Source organism: Cydia splendana, chromosome 4 (genome assembly GCF_910591565.1).
Source record: "Cydia splendana chromosome 4, ilCydSple1.2, whole genome shotgun sequence".
NCBI lineage: Eukaryota > Metazoa > Arthropoda > Insecta > Lepidoptera > Tortricidae > Cydia > Cydia splendana.
Genome location: NC_085963.1, coordinates 18,720,635 through 18,743,030, shown reverse-complemented (window position 1 = coordinate 18,743,030; position 22,396 = coordinate 18,720,635). Strand labels below are relative to the sequence as shown.

Below are 22,396 nucleotides of genomic sequence, written 5' to 3'. Positions count from 1 at the left end.
ATTTCATATGGCAAGGATGTAAAGATATCAGTAGATATACTTGTACTAGGTATATGTAGGTAGGTACATCAAAAACTTTACGCTAGTTTAGTTAATCAGCTACAACAGGGGGTTAGCAAACTGTTGAAGACAAGTCAACCACAGTAAAAACCATCAGTTTTAAGACTGTCAAAGATCCACAAAAGTTGATTTGAGTGGCCTAAATCCTCGAATAGTTTGGCAGTCATGAAGAGCCGCGATTGTAGGTCCATGGAGCTGCAATCTGCATGCAGCTCGCGAGCCGCGGTTTGCCTAGCTCTAAGCTAAAATGTAGTAGCATACACCATCTAATTCCTACAGTAACGTGAGCAAGTTTTTGCATTGATTATTTCACCTTATGGGTTTTAATCAAGGGACAATGGCTGTACCTTTTCCACATTACTCGGAACCATCCATTAGCGTCAATTAATTGCTCCCGTCCGACTTTAATTGCGGTGAACCATGCACTGATCAAGCAGCGATGCCATCCTTTACCCACGCAAGTATGGATCATGACATTCATGACAAATAAATTTGCATCGACTATGTACTCTATGTAGTGACAAAAATGTTGCCCACTATAAACGTTATATTTTCATAGAAATCTGGCACTCTGTTACTGCAGTCTGTGCAGATATAACTTGGCCCGACTTTATTCTAGCAGTATTTGTACGTATGTGGAAATGTTTGTGTCGTATGGAGAACATACGACGTACGCCAGTAGCGTAGAAACTTAGGTAGATGAGAGTAAATTGTCAATGCCCTATCCTATGAACCTATGACTGTATACCTACTTTCAGTCACTTGTCCCTACATCTATTCTGCCGATTCACTAGTTATGTTATGAGGTAATGTGAGTGTGTATAAGGACAGTGGTCGTTAACATATATAATTTTGAATTTATATGAATTTTATTCCTGGCTTAAACCTGTAACATAATATTATGTGATGCGAGTCAAGATTCGCCACAAATAAAGAATCACAATCACTGCGCCCCGCACGCATCAAGCGTGTTTAAAAAAGGAACAAACCAGGCGTAAGATAAATCTACACTGCTTTATAACTACATATATGTAAATAAACTATGTTAATCTCGCAAAAAAAAGATAAAAAGGCTCTCACCACATATGAGGCGTGCGTATTATATAGATACATTCCAAGCCGGCATCCGGTTTAAGGGAATAACCAGATGTATACGTGCGTGGACTTTGCAAATTACCAGGCGTGTTATATCACGTTTTGCTCGGCCGCACAGTACGAGTTATCATCTTTTGTTTTGTTTACAGCAACCTCAAATACCGAACTACCGTAATACGTAGATACTTTAATTTAAATCAGGAAAAACACAGTTATCGAAGGATAGAACATAGATTAATGTATCTCATCAACGATAACGTCATTGTGGGAATCAGACGCACTGCTTCATACGAAACGGCTGAGTTGTGACGTCGCACAGAGTCTGCAGAAAAAACTGGTCATATAAATAGGTGGGCGTTGTGGGTCCAGCGCCAGTGATCACAATGGGACGCGTTGGTGAGGTAGCGAGCTTGCTGGCGCTGGTCGCCTTGACCGCGGCTAGTGTGACAGACAACACCCTCGACGGCGGGGAGCGGGTGGTCCTAGTGGCCCCTGTGCTGGCCCCCCCGAGGGACTCCAGGACTCACAGCAATGACCGTGCGCGGCAGTTTCCCGTGCTAGTGCTTCTCGCGCAGCAGAATGCGCCGCAAGGCCGCTCCGAGCCTTCAGCCAAATCTTTAGGCGGGCCACCCAAGCCGATTTATGTTCAGGTGAATAGTGATTAAACATTGTTATTTTTAGTTTAGTTTGTAGCTATGACATCGTGGTTACTGTAGGTATGTGTTTCTAGTAAAAAGTGTAGGTATTTTAAAGAGAATTTTCAGAACAAGGATAAGGTTCAAATATGGATAATTCAAATGATTATTTTTATATATTGCAAGCATGTATGAGTAGTTTCCTTTCATACATTAGTGGGACCAAGGCGATAACCCTTTTTAAGATAACATACTCAAGACATTTGGATATTGGACATTGCTACCATGGTCTAGACTAGGTTATAGGAGACCTCAGAAATTGGAGATTTTTGTATTGTCTTTTCTTTAGAAGTAGGTTTATCTTCTGGTCCACAGAAATGATTTTGTGAACCAAAAGAAATTAAGTAGATACTTAAACTCTTTTAGGTACTTTAGAATTTAGTGTTAGAAGTAGTACATGGAAAGCTCTATAGGGTACCTATATTACTAGTCACTTAACCTTGAAACTTATTAAGCTTTTTTATTTTGATACTTAGTCTAGCCATAATTGGAAGCGCTACATGTTTAACAACATCTCGACCGGTCTGTCAAGTTGCTTCTTCGTTATATCGGATTTAATATGTAGTAGGTACATACCTACTTAAATGTGAACGTATGTGCAAATTAGTATGACTTTAGTAGTACATATAAATATAACTTTGTAGACATAATTATGTTGCATTATATTGGTATGCTAAATATTTTTTCAAGAGCTTAGTCCTACTGAATGAAAGCGAATGGCAATTTTTTTTTAATAAATCAGAGCAATGATAATTACTCGGTTTGTAAATTATACTGTACTGTTATAGATGTATGTGTTTCGTAAAGAAAGTACCTACTAATAATAAGTACCTAAAGTACTAGTAAGAAGTAACTAATAAGAAGAAAGTGCTTTGCACATTGTATTTAACACTAAAAGAATACAATTTACCTGAAAACCTACATTCCAAACATGACCCGTATGTATAATTTTCTGCTACAGAAACTAGAAGACCAAAAAGTGCAACAGGAAACCACAAAGACTCAAAGTAATCGTCAGAAGCGACACTTGCTGAAGAAAATCCTCTTGGGCCACGGTGGCGGTGGCGGTGGTTACGAGTATGGAGGAGGTGGTTTCAGCGTTGGCTACGGAGGTGGCTACGGGGGCAGTGGAAACTACGGGGGCGGTGGAAACTACGGGGGCGGCGGCGGCTACGGTGGTGGCGGCGGCTACGGTGGCGGCGGCGGCTACAGCGGCGGCGGTGGTTACCAGGAGCCATCCAAGACGATAGTTGTGAAAGTCGTTCATGAGAATCATGGTAAATATCTGTAGTACTTCTTGTTAGTTTTACTCAAAATCTAGTATTTCGTCAGTTCGTAATCACTCTTTATTAGTAATGAGAAAGTAATAAAAGACGGAAGGGTTACCTAAATCAGAACAATCGCAAGTCAATGGTACTATCAAGTTTTGCAAGACAGACAAAATTTGACAGTTCGATACGCCACTTATCCAAATTACCTATGGCAGTTAGCCTCGTCACCTTCTAATTGAGACTATTACTTAAATACGAGCCCAGAATAACAAACTGTATTTTGAATATTTTGATACATTGTCTGTTAACAATTATTTTGCGTATTTATTGTTCTTATGTATGTATATTTTTTTAATATTTTCCTTTTTATTTAAAGATCACGGCGGCGGTCATTACGGTCACCACGGTGGTGGCGGTTACCAAGGTGGTGGCGGTTACCAAGGTGGCAACGGCGGTGGCGGCTATGGCGGCGGCGGCGGTTACGGAGGTGGCTACGGCGGCGGTGGCGGCGGTGGTTACGGCGGCGGATACGGCGGCGGCGGCGGCGGTGGCGGCGGCGGTGGTGGTGGCGGTGGCGGCCACGGATACGGCGGTGACAACCACGTTGGTTTCGGGAATCAAGGAGGCGGTTGCGGAGGCGGTTGCGGGGGAAATGGAGGCGGCGTTGCCTCTGCCACCGCTACTGCCACTGCTACAGCTACTGCTCAGTCCAGCTCGTACGGCGGAGGGTATGTATAATTTTTACAGTGATCTATTAATTATTACGGAGTCGATTCCAACACAAATATTTATATAAGCGTTTAAATATTTATGAGATAAGTTTTAAATGGTAAATGATGCAATATTTAAGAGTATACAATTTTTGAATCATATAATATTTTAATGTTTTTCGATTGCCGGTGTCGACTACTTATATCAATTTTATGTGATATTACTGCTCTAAAAATATAAAATTCAAAACATGGCTTTAAATCACAGTTTGTATTTAAATATAAATCCAATAACACGAACCACCTGTAATGGAAATATTTGCCTGTTATGCATCCATTTATCCTTATGACGTACATTAGATTTTTTATGTCTGTTCTTAATCAGGTTTTATTCAAATGTCAGCCAAACACGTGACCTTTCGCTTAGTTTCTGATTCTGACGCTAGTCATATTAGGTCAATTTCCAATATATGTAACTATATTATATGCATTCATATTATCCAATTTAGTTGTGTGTCATAAGGTCTTACTTGTTAATATATTAGTTTGACCTGGGGCGTCTACCGAACTTTCAACTCTTTCAAGTTCATTGCTCTTACTACGAGTCAGATTTTACAAGTTTATGTATGTTTTCTCTGGTATAAGGCGCTGACCATTTTGGCCAAACTTATTACCTGATATTTTCTAGTAGGTAAATACTAGTTACAAGCCTCCCTAGTTCACTGACTGCCACAATTTCATGATCACAATCAACATCAAGCTGAGGACCTTTTAGCACAATTATCTGTTCGTTTAAATATAAATTAGTGTATTAGGTATGTTCTTTTTGTGCTGATAAATATTTCTTATCTTATCTTATAAATGAGGTGGCTGATTTTCAAGAGTTAATATTGGGTCCTTACCTATGAAATTGGCGTTTTTGTTCATAGATATAAGTCTGATCCTAGTTTTTTTTTTTTTACAAAAGTACATACACAATTACAATAAAACTACAGTGCACTCAATAAACAACGATTTTACATACAATTAATTGTTATTTTTTATTGTTAAGTGTTCAGAATTAAGCCTTGAAAATAGGTCTTTTCATGTGCTGTCGGTTCGAGTATTAAAATTACTTATATTTTTCTAATGGTACCAATTTTCAAGAAATGGAGATATTGAAAACATACCTTAAAGGTGTCAAAAATTACTGGAAAAATTTTGTTTGGTTTGAATTAGCCATCAAAAAAATATCCGCAAAATTAATTGTATGGAAATTCGTGTTTCGTTGAAATTCTCCGTACAAAACGCCAATTTCATAGGTAATGACCTAATATTTTCATAATCCCTACGTCATTCGAATTTTGTCGTAAAAGCTGGTACTTACTTGTACCTATGAAGTACCTACGGTAATCCCCCTACTAGGTACCTATGATATATAAATATAGCCTTTAATAAAATAGTTAAACAAGTTACAAATGTACATATTCGTATGATGATAATAAGATTAAAATATTTTCTTTATTTTCAGGTACGGTAAAAAACGCTAAGTCTGGCTGGACTACAGTGAAAGTCGACGTTACTTAGACAATTGTAATTTGTGAAGTAATCTGTGATCGTGAGAGAAAATAGAAACATTTACAATGTGAAAAACAATAGCAGTAAGAGAAGCGAAAGAACATTTTAGTTAAGAATGTAATGAATTATGATCGATATCAGGTACCTATACCTACCTAGTTTCTGGAGGAATAGGTAGGTACCTGTGTTAAGAATGTGTGCAATGATTAAAGACTTTGATTTTTATTTATCTTGTCTTTTATTCTTCCCTTTCTAGATCTATAAGATGTATAGTTCGGTTTTTTTAGCATTAGAATGAACTTGAAAGAAGGTAAGCGATCTTGACATGTCTTTTAATTGAAAAACGCTTTTTAAAATTCAGTAACTATTAGTCTATTACTTATGAAAGCAAGAAGAATATAAATGATCGTATTAGATTCATATTTGTTACATATTTGCCGTAACTTATTTAAAAAATGTGTTTTTCTATTAAAAGACACATCAAGATTGCTTACCTTATTTCTAATGCTAAAAAAACGAACTATAGTCAAGATATTAAAATTATGGTTTTGTGGGTTGCATAATTCACCGTGCCAAGTGTTGATGATAGTCTACGCAAAATATGATACCGAACCGTAAAACAAAGAAATACAATTTTCTTATGTTACCTGTACAGAGAGACAGAGTTATACTTTCGCATAGGGATTGCAAACCGGATTGATTTTCAATCCGGCCGGATCAGCGGCGGCGGTGGTTACCAGGAGCCATCCAAGACGATAGTTGTGAAAGTCGTTCATGAGAATCATGGTAAATATCTGTAGTACTTCTTGTTAGTTTTACTCAAAATCTAGTATTTCGTCAGTTCGTAATCACTCTTTATTAGTAATGAGAAAGTAATAAAAGACGGAAGGGTTACCTAAATCAGAACAATCGCAAGTCAATGGTACTATCAAGTTTTGCAAGACAGACAAAATTTGACAGTTCGATACGCCACTTATCCAAATTACCTATGGCAGTTAGCCTCGTCACCTTCTAATTGAGACTATTACTTAAATACGAGCCCAGAATAACAAACTGTATTTTGAATATTTTGATACATTGTCTGTTAACAATTATTTTGCGTATTTATTGTTCTTATGTATGTATATTTTTTTAATATTTTCCTTTTTATTTAAAGATCACGGCGGCGGTCATTACGGTCACCACGGTGGTGGCGGTTACCAAGGTGGTGGCGGTTACCAAGGTGGCAACGGCGGTGGCGGCTATGGCGGCGGCGGCGGTTACGGAGGTGGCTACGGCGGCGGTGGCGGCGGTGGTTACGGCGGCGGATACGGCGGCGGCGGCGGCGGTGGCGGCGGCGGTGGTGGTGGCGGTGGCGGCCACGGATACGGCGGTGACAACCACGTTGGTTTCGGGAATCAAGGAGGCGGTTGCGGAGGCGGTTGCGGGGGAAATGGAGGCGGCGTTGCCTCTGCCACCGCTACTGCCACTGCTACAGCTACTGCTCAGTCCAGCTCGTACGGCGGAGGGTATGTATAATTTTTACAGTGATCTATTAATTATTACGGAGTCGATTCCAACACAAATATTTATATAAGCGTTTAAATATTTATGAGATAAGTTTTAAATGGTAAATGATGCAATATTTAAGAGTATACAATTTTTGAATCATATAATATTTTAATGTTTTTCGATTGCCGGTGTCGACTACTTATATCAATTTTATGTGATATTACTGCTCTAAAAATATAAAATTCAAAACATGGCTTTAAATCACAGTTTGTATTTAAATATAAATCCAATAACACGAACCACCTGTAATGGAAATATTTGCCTGTTATGCATCCATTTATCCTTATGACGTACATTAGATTTTTTATGTCTGTTCTTAATCAGGTTTTATTCAAATGTCAGCCAAACACGTGACCTTTCGCTTAGTTTCTGATTCTGACGCTAGTCATATTAGGTCAATTTCCAATATATGTAACTATATTATATGCATTCATATTATCCAATTTAGTTGTGTGTCATAAGGTCTTACTTGTTAATATATTAGTTTGACCTGGGGCGTCTACCGAACTTTCAACTCTTTCAAGTTCATTGCTCTTACTACGAGTCAGATTTTACAAGTTTATGTATGTTTTCTCTGGTATAAGGCGCTGACCATTTTGGCCAAACTTATTACCTGATATTTTCTAGTAGGTAAATACTAGTTACAAGCCTCCCTAGTTCACTGACTGCCACAATTTCATGATCACAATCAACATCAAGCTGAGGACCTTTTAGCACAATTATCTGTTCGTTTAAATATAAATTAGTGTATTAGGTATGTTCTTTTTGTGCTGATAAATATTTCTTATCTTATCTTATAAATGAGGTGGCTGATTTTCAAGAGTTAATATTGGGTCCTTACCTATGAAATTGGCGTTTTTGTTCATAGATATAAGTCTGATCCTAGTTTTTTTTTTTTTACAAAAGTACATACACAATTACAATAAAACTACAGTGCACTCAATAAACAACGATTTTACATACAATTAATTGTTATTTTTTATTGTTAAGTGTTCAGAATTAAGCCTTGAAAATAGGTCTTTTCATGTGCTGTCGGTTCGAGTATTAAAATTACTTATATTTTTCTAATGGTACCAATTTTCAAGAAATGGAGATATTGAAAACATACCTTAAAGGTGTCAAAAATTACTGGAAAAATTTTGTTTGGTTTGAATTAGCCATCAAAAAAATATCCGCAAAATTAATTGTATGGAAATTCGTGTTTCGTTGAAATTCTCCGTACAAAACGCCAATTTCATAGGTAATGACCTAATATTTTCATAATCCCTACGTCATTCGAATTTTGTCGTAAAAGCTGGTACTTACTTGTACCTATGAAGTACCTACGGTAATCCCCCTACTAGGTACCTATGATATATAAATATAGCCTTTAATAAAATAGTTAAACAAGTTACAAATGTACATATTCGTATGATGATAATAAGATTAAAATATTTTCTTTATTTTCAGGTACGGTAAAAAACGCTAAGTCTGGCTGGACTACAGTGAAAGTCGACGTTACTTAGACAATTGTAATTTGTGAAGTAATCTGTGATCGTGAGAGAAAATAGAAACATTTACAATGTGAAAAACAATAGCAGTAAGAGAAGCGAAAGAACATTTTAGTTAAGAATGTAATGAATTATGATCGATATCAGGTACCTATACCTACCTAGTTTCTGGAGGAATAGGTAGGTACCTGTGTTAAGAATGTGTGCAATGATTAAAGACTTTGATTTTTATTTATCTTGTCTTTTATTCTTCCCTTTCTAGATCTATAAGATGTATAGTTCGGTTTTTTTAGCATTAGAATGAACTTGAAAGAAGGTAAGCGATCTTGACATGTCTTTTAATTGAAAAACGCTTTTTAAAATTCAGTAACTATTAGTCTATTACTTATGAAAGCAAGAAGAATATAAATGATCGTATTAGATTCATATTTGTTACATATTTGCCGTAACTTATTTAAAAAATGTGTTTTTCTATTAAAAGACACATCAAGATTGCTTACCTTATTTCTAATGCTAAAAAAACGAACTATAGTCAAGATATTAAAATTATGGTTTTGTGGGTTGCATAATTCACCGTGCCAAGTGTTGATGATAGTCTACGCAAAATATGATACCGAACCGTAAAACAAAGAAATACAATTTTCTTATGTTACCTGTACAGAGAGACAGAGTTATACTTTCGCATAGGGATTGCAAACCGGATTGATTTTCAATCCGGCCGGATCCGGCCGGATTTTGGCTTCGATCCGGCCGGATCCGGCCGGACCGGATCCGGTTAGGTATAAGGATATTAAAGTTAATTAAATGACATATTTTTCAAGTTTTATGCGTTATATGAGAAACAAAGGGTATTTTTACAAATGTATTCATAAAACAACAATTGAAGTTAATAAGAAATAACTTTTTAACAATAAAATAAAACTAAATATTAAAAAGTGTCACATACTTAGTCAATCTCAATTTAAAAATAAAATTTGAAATCTAAGTTATTTATTAATTTTATTATATTTAATCATTCACATTCTGCTCAAATTTATACGTTTACAATAAAAATATAAATTTGATTAGATTCCAAAGCCTGTTAATGGGATAATTATGGGATGGGAAATGTAACTCCTTGAAAGGACAAGTTTTCGTAACTGTTCTTTGATGGAATTATTTGTAACGCTGACATCCATTCTAGTAACAAGATATTTTACCTTTAACCAAAATTGTATGAAATGCGCTTCAATATTATCTTGCTTTCATTTTTTATCCGTGAAAATAGTTTTATAGCCTTAATCACAAATAAATAAATAATTCATGAATAAATATTTGGGGACAATTTTATACAGATCGACCTACTCGTAGCCCCAAACCAAGCAAAGCTTGTAATATGGGCACTAGCTAGAGTTCTAGGTAGTACTACTAGGCGACGACATATATACGTATAGTATATTGATAAATACATGCTTATATACGTAGAAAACACCCATAACTCAGGAACAAATATCTGTGTTCATCACACAAATAAATGCCCTTACCGGTATTCAAACCCAGGACCATCGGCTTCATAGGCAGGGTCACTGAATGGTCACTACTCACTAGGCCAGACCGGTCGTTACAAATGCCTTCCATGGCATCTCCATCCTTTAATTTGTACTTGTAATTATATAAGTAATCGTCGTATCGTGCCGATTCGTGCCACCAACATGAAAGAAGAGGAAATCCTCTTCTGTTCTCAATCATCGTCATATTAAATATCTTCTTATTTTACTAAATTTGGATTTTTTTCATTCGTTCTTTATTTTGTTTAACTTCTTTCTTCTATCCGTCGCCCTTATCTCACCTAAAACGCGCAGTGGGTGCTGCGTGCGATCTTTTTTTCTATTTTCCCGGATCCGGTCCGGATCCGGTGATTTCAACGTCCGTCCGGATCCGGTAGCTCCTAAAAAGTGCCGGATCCGGCCGGATTACCGGATCCGCCGGACCGGATTGCAATCCCTACTTTCGCAGTTATAATATTTAATGAAAGTTCCTATATTCTAAAAACTACAGAAAATATGTAATATTTTCTTTCATAGTTCCTTTTCTCAATTCTATTTGACAATGCGTACAAATTTTCTTTACGATAGGATCATCCTGAAAAGTACAAATGGGACATTTTTCCTAAGGCACTTTTCATTTGAAAATTTGGGCGTAGGTACAGTGATTTTGTATGGCGCTTGTGGGGTATCGTTTTAGATGTTTTCTGATGTATTACGTGTGCATGTAGGATTTCTTTTTCTTGACTTATTTGTATAGCTGTACCTAAGGTTGTCTGAATCCGCTAATATACGACTTTCTTGTAACTTATTATTATTGAGCACACCGCTGCGATTTCAATTTGGATAGTCGCTGTTGAAAGACTTCTTAAAGGCTATAGTCGGTTTTCCATAGTAAGTTGGCCCTTAAGTCAATTTGATTCGGGTTTTTTTTTGTGAGTACCTCTTATGGTGAAGGATATTTTTGCCGAGTATCAACATCCTACTAGTGACAGTTTTTGACTTATGATTTTATTATTTTTTTTCCTTAATGTATTGTTTTTCGGGATGTATTCAAGCGATTTGCTTTTTTTTTTAAATAGTGTTCTTTATTTAGGTATGCATCGATACTCAAAAAACGAATACCAGTTGTCATATAAAAAAATAGAAAAAAAAGTAAACCAAAAATAAAACATTTTTTTTATGTCGTGGTGAAGTAGCGACACCTCTAATTTTTTTTTCTAGTTGTAGGCCAAACATTGGCCTAATACTTGCCTAAATATCAACATTTTCCAAACGGTACTTCCTGTCAAAAATTAGCAATGTATTTTTATTTTTTATTTTACTTTATTAGGTACACTAAACAGACATCGTACAATATCATGGGTAAGTAATACAATTGCACATTATGGCTTAAATCTAGCACGAGATCCAAAACAAGTGTACACAGCATGTTTTACAATTGAGCGGAAATATTACAAACTAATTAACACCATATTCCTATAGCTACAGTGAAAAATATCATAGAAGAAATAACTATCTAAACATTACAATATAACGAGTAACGAACTTTACATTATAAAGACTATTAAACATCACTGAAACAAACTTAGAGGATTAAGGCAGATGTCATCAGTTAAGTGGGAGAAGAGGGGAAGAGGACGCCAGCCAAGCACTTCCTAAACCTAGCGATGTGAGGGTCAAAAATATCAATATCAGTATCAGTGCCCCTACCGCGATGATCCCCGGCTATTAAATCGTTATATTGGCGGCACATTCTTGTGATTGGATTATAGAATGAAGTGTTGTTTTTGTACACTCTAAGTGCGAAAAGTTTAGTGTTACGACCTCTAAATCTAGGCGTGTTAAAGGTAATGGATGATAATAGTGCAGGAGAGTCAATTTTTGAGTGTACAATTTTATATAAATTCAAAAAGTCAAACATCTTACGACGAGCCTCTAGTGTGGGGATATTGAACTTGATTATTACAATGTGTGTGGTTAAGTTCTGTACTCAATCGATGTTTTTCAATGTAGTAGTATTTCACCACGACAAAAAAAATAAAAATATTTTTGTTTTACTTTTCTTTCCATTTTTTTATATGACAACTGGTATTCGTTTTTTGAGTACCGATGTATACCTAAATAAAAAACACTATTTAAAAAATTTAAGCAAATCGCTTGAATACATCCCGAAAACCAATACATTAAAGAAAAAAATTAATAAAATCATAACTCAAAAACTGTCACTAGTAGGATGTTGATACTCAGCAAAAATATCCTTCACCATAAGAGGTAATCCCAAAAAAAACCCGAATCAAATTGACTTAAGGGCCAACTTACTATGGAAAACCGACTATGGCCTTTATAAAACCTACCACAAACCATCGCACGAGAACTAGGCTTCATAGAAAATAAACAGATAATATTCGAAACTTGGTATTAAACTTGTTGTCTACTGAGAGCACATTGAAGCCGCATTAAATTCTAGCATAAAAAATTCTCGATAAAAAATTATGAAAACGCTTGGCATACACTTTTCAAATTGACGGCATTCCTAAAATACACATCACACCGAAATAAATTGTAACTAAGGTAAACGGCCCCAAGTTCGTGTTAGTACGTTATTTCGTTAGTTTTGTTTCTGGCGCAAATAATAAGGAATTCAATTATTTTTTATTCAAATTATACATATGAAAAAAATCTGTATTATTTAATCTCTTCAATAAAATAATAACCAATATTTTAGTAACTAAACTGAGAGTAATACGACGGTCGAAACTGTCAGACGGCCGCGAACAGCTGTGTTGTACTTGTATGCGTGCACTTTTTTTAGGCGTAAGGTGCGCGCTCTCACTTGTTAAGCTTATAGGAAGGAAAAGATAAACCCATTCGAATAAAAGTTTTTGGGAGTGTTTCTGTGGGTTCCTTAGTAATTGATTTGATAAGAAAAAAGATTGAATATATGCATAGAAATAACTTAAAATTGCAAGACTCACGAAATAGCGGTCATTTTATTTTTCGTGTGTCTCCTATTTCGTGCCACTAACGAATCAAGGATTTTCTAGATACATTTTGAGTGCTTGTTTTTAAATATAACAACGAAGATAATTAAAAAAATAAATTAATGAACAATTAATGTATTTCATAAAGTTTCGTATGAACGAAATTCGGTATATGTTTTTTTCACTAGAATTCTCATAAAACGAGTTTGAATGTGACCCTAGTTAAAAATTTTAAGGTATATTCCACGTATATTCTCATCTTAACTACTAGCACAATTTTATTTATTATTCAATTTATTTGATTTATTTTTGTGTATGTTTATATTTAACGTATAAGATAGTAAACTATTTTTTGTAAATCATTTTTATTTTTAATTATTTTTTAATTTTTTTTAATTTTAATTTAATTTTTTTTTATTTAAATAGTTTGGCTCTTAATCACGTATTAAAGTGCCCATAATATGGTTTACAAAGTCTTAATTCAACCATTAAAGTCGACGAGTACAAACAACTTTAAGCTAGCTCTCAATTTAACATGTTTTTAAATATTATTTTTAATTTGACCATACAATTATTCGTAAGTAGGTAAGACCGATAAATATAAATGATTATCAGCAAATTATCACCAATTACTCTAAGAAAACTTTATGCCGAAACAGGGGACACGAATTCACGAACTTGGGATCTGACCTAAATTTGTATCACGAAAAGTTTCAACTAAAACCCTACAGTTTATACATTAAATTATTAACAAAGAACTAATATAACTTATTCAAAAGCTTTCAAGGTAATGATATGCTTAGTAATATTTGAAAAAATATACAAACTCTCAACTCACTCTCAAGAGCCTTAACCTGTCGAAACAGGGGCCCTTTACATATACGACTTTCTTGTAACTTATTATTATTGAGCACACCGCTGCGATTTCAATTTGGATAGTCGCTGTTGAAAGACTTCTTAAATTTATAAAACCTACCACAAATCATCGCACGATAACTAGGCTTCATAGAAAATAAATAGATAATATTCGAAACTTGGTATTAAACTTGTTGTCTACTCAGAGCACATTGAAGCCGCATTAAATTCTAGCATAAAAAATTCTCGATAAAAAATTATGAAAACGCTTGGCATACACTTTTCAAATTGACGGCATTCCTAAAATACACATCACACCGAAATAAATTGTGACTACCTGATAGTTAAAGAGTTAGATTTTCTAACAATAATTATTTTAACTCACTGCGTCATCTCTAATGTAAGTCATTACAGAAACTTTCAGTATTGCCCACGTATTAGTAGGGATTAAGTAGATGACAATGACCTGCCTGAAACAATGGAACAACATTGTACATGACTAGAGTTCACATCGTATTTCTTACTGAAACCAATAAAAAAATAATGAGATGGATTCTAAGAACGCGTAGGTAATACTAAGTGGAGCAAATTAAACATGATTAATTCAAACAAAACCACAAGCAGGATTTTCCTAGGGCCGATTAGTTGGTCCCATAAATCTTACTATTATTGCATCACTCCATTGTAAGTACGTACATACTACACTAGGCACGCAATAAGATGAGACTTACAAACAAGTGCTTAATAGTAGGTACCTACATTGTGCAACGAGGGGGGTAAGCGAGACTTTGTAATCGAGATCTAATAATTCACGACAGGCCTCAAGTAAAATTGTTGCGTTCCTCATGCCATCGAACTTTGCACTCCAACAAAACACTGGATCTAATCCTCAAATTGACTTCTGACCGAGCGTAACCCATATAACCATTCCAGTCGCAGAATCACAAAGTGGTAACTAAATGTCAGATGTGTCGTAACAGAGTCCACACAATGTGTCTAGAATTGTTTCGAAACAAAGTGTCGTCGCCGTGTCTACACTTTTCCGTAACAAGGTGTCGACACATTTGTGTGCACTTTGCGTGCGGTTTGCGACTAAATCTGACAGCAAATTTGTGACAGCAAATGTCAATATAAAATACCTCTTGAAAACCAAGGTTTGTCAAACTACTATTAGTGTCTCGTGTGCTCGTAATTCTAGTAAGTCATCATGGGCAATGCAAATGATAATAATCGACCGAAACTATATAAACACCCAACACCCGTCAACCTTTTACAGAAAAGTTTTTAAAGAAATTCAATAAGCTACTTAGGTCAGGCAACGAATGCTCCAAAAGTTGTAGAGGAAAATGCTCGGAACACAATTTTTGACTCCGTAACTCGGTTTGACAAGTTAGGAGGTGAACATATCAAAAGTCCCCGGCCGTAGCCCTTGAGCGGGGGGGAGAGAGGGGCTTTGAAGGTCCCATTTTCCCGTTTTTCGATTATATCTCGGAAACTATGCATCTCAGCGACATGGCCACTTATACAAAATGAAAGTTAATTTAATTTGTTACAAGTTTATTCAATCAATTTTTTCGATATGTTGAATAGTTTTTGAGATATCCGCTCTTAAAAGTTTATTTAGGGCTCTCAATTTTATCTTGATAATTATATCTATATCAGTGAAGGTGCTAAGCCGTGTTTGGTATCGTTTTCGTATAAATCTGGGGTGCTGAATCCATTTAAGATATCACATTGACGCCATTCCACAAAATAAAAATAAATCTTTTTAGGGTTCCGTACCTCAAAAGGAAAAAACGGAACCCTTATAGGATCACTCGTGCGTCTGTATGTGTGTCCGTCTGAATACACAAAATAGTTCTTTACCTATAGATGACAGGAAGCCCATCAGGACTGAAACGTAGTGACAAAGTGCGGCGAGATTGAAGTCGGATTAAAATGAATTTATTGTGGGTTAAAAAATACACAATAACATAAAATTCACTGAGTTTTCAATAAGTTTCCTTATAAGCGCCTGTTAATCACAAATGTACAATTACCTCGCAGATGTGACTTCGTACTCACGCGTCAGGCGTATATTATAATTAACACTATTGTAAGTTGTATAGTTCTACGTATACGTATACGTTTTTTCGGAAACTTAGGCGCAATAGTGCATGGAGGCCTTAAAAAATCTGTCTGTGACATATCCTGTCCACTCAAACTTTGCAAAACATCGCAGTTTTTTACAACAGACATATTGCTATACTGAAAAGTATAAGTTCTCCTATGTCCGTTATGATAATACGAGTACCTACATGACAGATTCTCTACTTGTGTGAATCACTTAAACCACTTGCAACTTCCAGGGTTAGTTCCAACTAACTCGGAGTTAACCGTTAACCGTTTAGGGCCACTTGCACCATTCACTAACCCGGGGTTAACTGATTCAACCTCAGAGTAACCATGGGTACCAGTACAATTTGACACTGGGTTAATGGTTTAACCGGTTAACCCCGGGTTAGTGGTATGGTGCAAGTGGCACTTATAGGTACAGGGTTAAGTACGGTTAACTCCGAGTTTAAACGGTTAACTCCGAACTAGTTGGCTAATCCTGGAACGTGCAAGTAGCCTTTAGAGTTTTAAGTAAGGTTTCGCCATCCAGTGGGCATAGGGTTGCCAGATCGAAAGGTGCTTTTATCGGGAAAAAATATAAATTTTTCGGGATTTTGGGACTTAAGTCGGGAAAAAAAAACATTCAAATTAAAGTAATTGTATTAAAAACAACGATATTTTACATTATGGGCACTACGCTCGACGTGGGTCACTCGCTCGCTCGACGACAGTTCGGAACTTGAAATTATTGTTTTATAACGTGAAGCTGTTTTTCGGGACAGTTTTCACTTTGTCGGGAATCGGGAACACATGCTAAAAATCGGGAGAATCCCGCCAAACCCCGACCATCTGGCAACCCTAAGAGTGGGCAGGGGAGATACTGTTGCGGCGTTCTTGTGCTAAGCCTACAGACTATAGACGCCTAGAAAAAGCCTTATAATTTATTGTAATTAGGTATTTTTAATTCTTTGGCATTATCTTATTAGGTTTTTGTTTGTAGAGGATAAATATGATTAGATTTGCCTCCATAACATAAGCCCACAGCACAGACGAAATGATTTTAGTTGTCTAATGAAACATTACCATTAATGATTTTTTGTACAACTGTGTGACTTCTATTTGTATATGACTCATGTTCTTTGTTTATTAATATGACCTAGGTCTTACAATTAAGTAATCAAGAGAATTATGCAGAACGCTAAGATCACGCTTAGAGATAGCTTGTGAGTAATATCTATCGTGATTAAAATACCCCATAGTTCAACATTTTCTTATTTATAAAATTATTTTTATATTATCAGACAGTAAGTATGTGTTTCGTAATTCTGTCTAATTGATTAGTCATTTAAGTACAACACCCAATTAAAAAAATCTGAACGTAAAAGGCTGAAGTCATAATTCATAATTAGTTTCCTTTACATTTTTTAGAAACAAAATTGTTGTTGTGGGTATTCATACAAATATGTACTAGCGGGTAGATCGAATAAAATGAGTTGCTATCGAATATGCTTTTCATTCTCATCAAAAATAACTGGTCGAATTTGTTAATTATATTTTTAGGTATTAAAGTCTATACAAGTGGGCTTCCTTGTGCCTTGGAAGGGATTAAAATTCAAACCAATTAATAAAAATTTAGTCTTTGATATTTCTCGAATACGCCAATCAACTCAAATAAAAAAGGATTGGTATTTTATTTACTTGAGTAATTTGTAGATATAAATACGAGCATTACATACTTGACGAGTCTGACACCTATTCAAACGGCCGTCATGCTTTGATCGAACACAATTAATTTAATTGGTAGTCGTGATGATCTCGCTGGGGATGCTAAAAAATAGGACAAGTGTGAATCTGCATTAAGCTTGGCGGAATAAATATTATTAGCACCATATTCATATTTAAAATTGAATAGTTGAATGATAGGATTTTATGAGAAGAAGCGTATTTCGATTTGTATATATGTATAGAGCAATTAAACAAAATACCAAACTATTTTTATTGATTTTTACGCCACTTCCCGTTGTCAAACCTACATATGTAACCTCTACGAGTATGTACTAGATACATATGTACCTATGTCTAATTGTTAGGCACGGCCATATAGTAATTTTTTTATAATGATTTGCTTTCCTAGCTAGCTTCCGGGTTTACCTACCTACTCGTACTTAAGTAACGTTTAACGGATTGCAATGTATGAGTCAGTATGAGGTGTTATTAGACTAACTAGTCTGAATTTGTGAAATTAAAAAGGATGAGGGGAAATATCAAAAATGTTATAGTTCCTTAAATGAGGTGGAGGGGTAAAAATACCCAAATCATCATTACGCAATCAAAAGCCCCAAGCTTGTCTACTCAAAAACAAAAGGGTAGGTTGTACCTATCGTAAAGGTTAAAAACAGAACCCCAATAGTAGTTTGTGTTACAACGGATCAAAATGATATATTTCCGTCAAGGGCGTACATTTAATCCTGAATGAAGCGATAGATTCTACAATAGAATCCTGAGCGTAATGAGGGATTCAAGTCCCATACAACCATTTCCAGTCGCCGTTACGACGCGGTGTTGACACATCTTGTGTCGACACCGTCTGTTTCGGTCACAATTCCAGTCGCAGAGTCGTCGCCGTGTCGACACAGTTACCAGAAATGGGGAAGGGTCGACACATGACACAAAGTGACATAAAGTGTGGTCGCCGTGTGCACACATTGTTTCGAGTTTGCGACTACTTTATGCCAAAATCATTCGTTCATTCGTTCATTTTGTTCCTGTCAAATGGAAACTGTCAGATGGAAAAATACTTAAATAAAAATAAGTGACATTAATACGCCATCTCGCAAACGGATTACAAGACGTAATTATATATTGTTTGCATTTATATTACAATAGGACTTAAATTATTATGGGGAATTAAACTGCTCGAGTGATTTGATAAACTAAGTGTAATATAATCAACGCGCCACCACATTGTTTTAGTTTAGCCGGAAATGAAATTGTTTACTTCTCAGTGCCTGTGTTCATAACTATATTATTTGAAGCATTTTTAGTACTTCGATGCGTATACTATACTTAAATAACAGAAATAACGCTTTACATACTACGAAACTTGTTAATTATGATGTATAAATATGGTTTAAGGCTGAGAAATATTGCAGTCACAAAGTAGTTGCAACGTTTCGACTTTGTGTCGACTCTGTGTTGACACATGACACGCGCTGTCAAAAGTAATAACAAAGTTACTGGTATGTTACTGGATTTGCAAAATGGCTCCTTGTGTTGATTTGTTTTCAGATATTCTCAAAGTGTAAAAATGCCGTGGTCAGAAATGGGCATTAATCGATTAACTGTTTATTCGACTAATTAATGGAATAAAAAAAGTTAATTCTCAAATTTTAATCGCGATTAGTTTAGTCGACCTAACATAGATTGAAATTGAATGAATCTGAATATTAATCGAATAAATTATCGATTAAATCTCGATTGAAAGTTGACAGGGGGCCATTTTTGTACGTAAAAATAATAGAAATGTCTTGCATGCAGATGGTAGCAAAACACTTTGTCATAAAAGTCGAGATGGGTGTCGATATACAGGGTGTCCCAGAAGTACCACGCCACACTGAAACCGGAGGTAGGTCAACTCCATAGGAACACAACCAGCCTAACATGACCTCAGTAAAAGTTGCACGGTTTTCGAGTTATTAGCAAAATTAAGAATTTTGATAATTTTCCCGTATTTTTACATTTTTAGTACCAGCATCGACTTAAAACGCTATTAAAAACAGTTTTTTTTATTTCTATTAATAGCTGTTGAGTTAATTCAGAAGTGCAAAGTGCTATTTCGTCTGTCACTAATGTAAAATGCTGAAAAAAAATTGATTAATCTTGATTTAAATCATCAAATAAACATGAAGATCATCTTTGACCGCCTACCATGGGAAAAAAAGATTAGAAAGGAAACAAGCAAATAAAAACACTAAATTAGGCATGTTATGCAGATTTAGAAATGGTATGACACTTGTATCTTCTACGATAACATGAGGCATTCTTATCATATTAGCGATAACCCGTCCAACGAACTTAAAACTGGAATTCCGAAAGCGGTCGCAACAATGACCCATTTGTTATCTGATCAAATGATTTTGCAAAATGCGCAATCATTCTTATCACTTTAGAGATGCCGCAAGCCATCATTGTTCAGTAAAAACATCATTAGTGCTACTGCTATCGTATTGTGCAACGTGGTCTTTTTAATCTTTATCTCCCTTTTGAGATTGACCAACAATAGCTCTCCCTCTCACGCACATGTTAATTTCTCAAGCCTTCTCTTAGGATGTGTCTCATCTCATTAAAGAAAGGGGGGATGGAGTACATGAGTATTAGTAGTAGTAGTTATTAATAGCAGTAGCTTATTAAAGCCACATCAGTTGGTTATCTTGCGCTTTGTGCGATACCTGTGTTCTCTGTTATTTCTGTATTCCTGATTTCTTAAACTTTATCGACTTGGCTCTGCCCCGGACTCTGATTTGCTTTTTTACTAGACTGTTTATGGATCTGAACGACAACTTGGCACCCCTTGGACACTGATTAACAAAAATGGCGAATCACCAGTACCTGCATAGTGAGTACGCTGACATGCACTTGATTTATGGCGAAACAAGGAGGGGTTCAAATCAAGGCAATGTTTCGTACAACGCAAGATTGGCAGCAACATTGTACGCAGACCGATATCCAAAACGTAATCGACCGACGCATGAAGTTATTTTAAGATTTGTCAACGCATATCGAGAAGGAAGGCTACCCGGAGGAAATGGCCGAGCAGGAAGACCTCAGACTGTGGACGACGATGCGGTATTGGAAGAAGTACGAGCGGAGCCAGGGACTTCTGTGCGGATTGTGCAACGCCGCACTGGCATATCAAAATCCTCGGTACAAAGAATTTTGAAGCGTCATCGATACCATCCCTTCCACATCCATCGAGTCCAAACACTTCTTCCAGCCGACTACGAACTCCGTGTCCAATTTTGCCGAAGAATGGTACAGATGTGTAGACAAAACCCGAATTTTTTCAATGAAGTATTGTGGACTGACGAATCGGCTTGCAAAAAAGATGGATATCTTAATTTGCATAACATCCATAGTTGGCAGACAGAAAACCCACATGAAAAACGAGAAGATCGGTCCCAGCACCAATTTAAAATTAATTTGTGGAGTGGAATCCTTAATGGACAAATTGTAGGACCGGTCGAGCTGCCTCCTATTCTTAATGGTAGAAATTATTTAACATTTTTGCAAGAAGACTTGCCTGGTTTGTTGGAAGATGTGCCGTTGGAACTGAGACGTAAGATGTGGTTCCAACAAGATGGTTGCCCGGCACACTACGCTCGGCTAGTCCGCGAGCACCTCAGCGATAAATTCCCCGGGAGATGGATTGGGCGATTAGGACCAATTTTATGGCCACCACGATCTCCGGATTTAAACCCTCTTGATTTTTTTTATTGGGGGTGTTTGAAAGACAAAGTCTACGCCAAACCAATCCGCAGTGAAGCAGAATTGCGGCAACGAGTATTCGACGCAGCCCGTACCATATCGGAGTTCAACTTAAGAAGATTAAGCCGAAATTTTATGAGGAGATGTTTGTTATGCATTAGGGTCCACGGAAGACAATTCGAACATTTATTGTGATACTTATTAACCTAATTACTGTTCAAATAAATCAATAAAAGACAAAACAGTTTTTTTATTATCATCGATGTTTTATCCACAATTTATTACTCCTTAGCCTCCAAATGAGAAGTTAACAGTTGGTATTTTAGCCAGGCACAATAATTCGATCAAATAACAGATGTACTTAGCATTATTTGTACCGCACAGTGACTGCTTTCGGAATTTCAGTTTTAAGTTCGTTGGATGGGTTATCGCTAATGTGATAAGAATGCCTCATGTTATCGTAGAAGATACAAGTGTCATACCATTTCTAAATCTGCATAACATGCCTAATTTAGTGTTTTTATTTGCTTGTTTCCTTTCTAATCTTTTTTTCCCATGGTAGGCGGTCAAAGATGATCTTCATGTTTATTTGATAATTTAAATCAAGATTAATCGATTTTTTTTCAGCATTTTAAATTAGTGACAGACGAAATAGCACTTTGCACTTCTGAATTAACTCAACAGCTATTAATAGAAATAAAAAAAACTGTTTTTATAGCGTTTTAAGTCGATGCTGGTACTAAAAATGTAAAAATACGGGAAAATTATCAAAATTCTTAATTTTGCTAATAACTCGAAAACCGTGCAACTTTTACTGAGGTCATGTTAGGCTGGTTGTGTTCCTATGGAGTTGACCTACCTCCGGTTTCAGTGTGGCGTGGTACTTCTGGGACATCCTGTATAAGGTTTTAGGGAGTGCCGATTTCGAAAATAATGACCATTTTGGAATCCGAAAGGGCGGCCATGCACTGTGTCATAAAAGTCGTCATGGATGTCATTTTATACGTTTTAGGGGGCCCCAATTTTG

At 36.1% G+C, this 22,396-nt stretch overlaps 1 protein-coding gene and 1 long non-coding RNA gene across 2 annotated transcripts; both read left to right on the top strand.

The window, feature by feature from the left end:
* Positions 1 to 1,143: 1,143 nt before the first annotated feature.
* LOC134790085 (uncharacterized) lies at positions 1,144 to 8,664 on the top strand. Its single transcript, XM_063760850.1, has 7 exons — positions 1,144 to 1,805; positions 2,812 to 3,127; positions 3,498 to 3,663; positions 6,119 to 6,174; positions 6,545 to 6,601; positions 6,656 to 6,896; positions 8,389 to 8,664. The coding sequence occupies exons 1-7, from the start codon at positions 1,539 to 1,541 to the stop codon at positions 8,405 to 8,407; spliced, it is 1,122 nt and encodes a 373-aa protein (XP_063616920.1). The 5' UTR covers positions 1,144 to 1,538; the 3' UTR covers positions 8,408 to 8,664.
* LOC134790086 (uncharacterized) lies at positions 3,670 to 5,617 on the top strand. Its single transcript, XR_010144157.1, has 2 exons — positions 3,670 to 3,849; positions 5,342 to 5,617. It is a non-coding gene; the product is annotated as an uncharacterized LOC134790086 (long non-coding RNA).
* Positions 8,665 to 22,396: the final 13,732 nt, after the last annotated feature.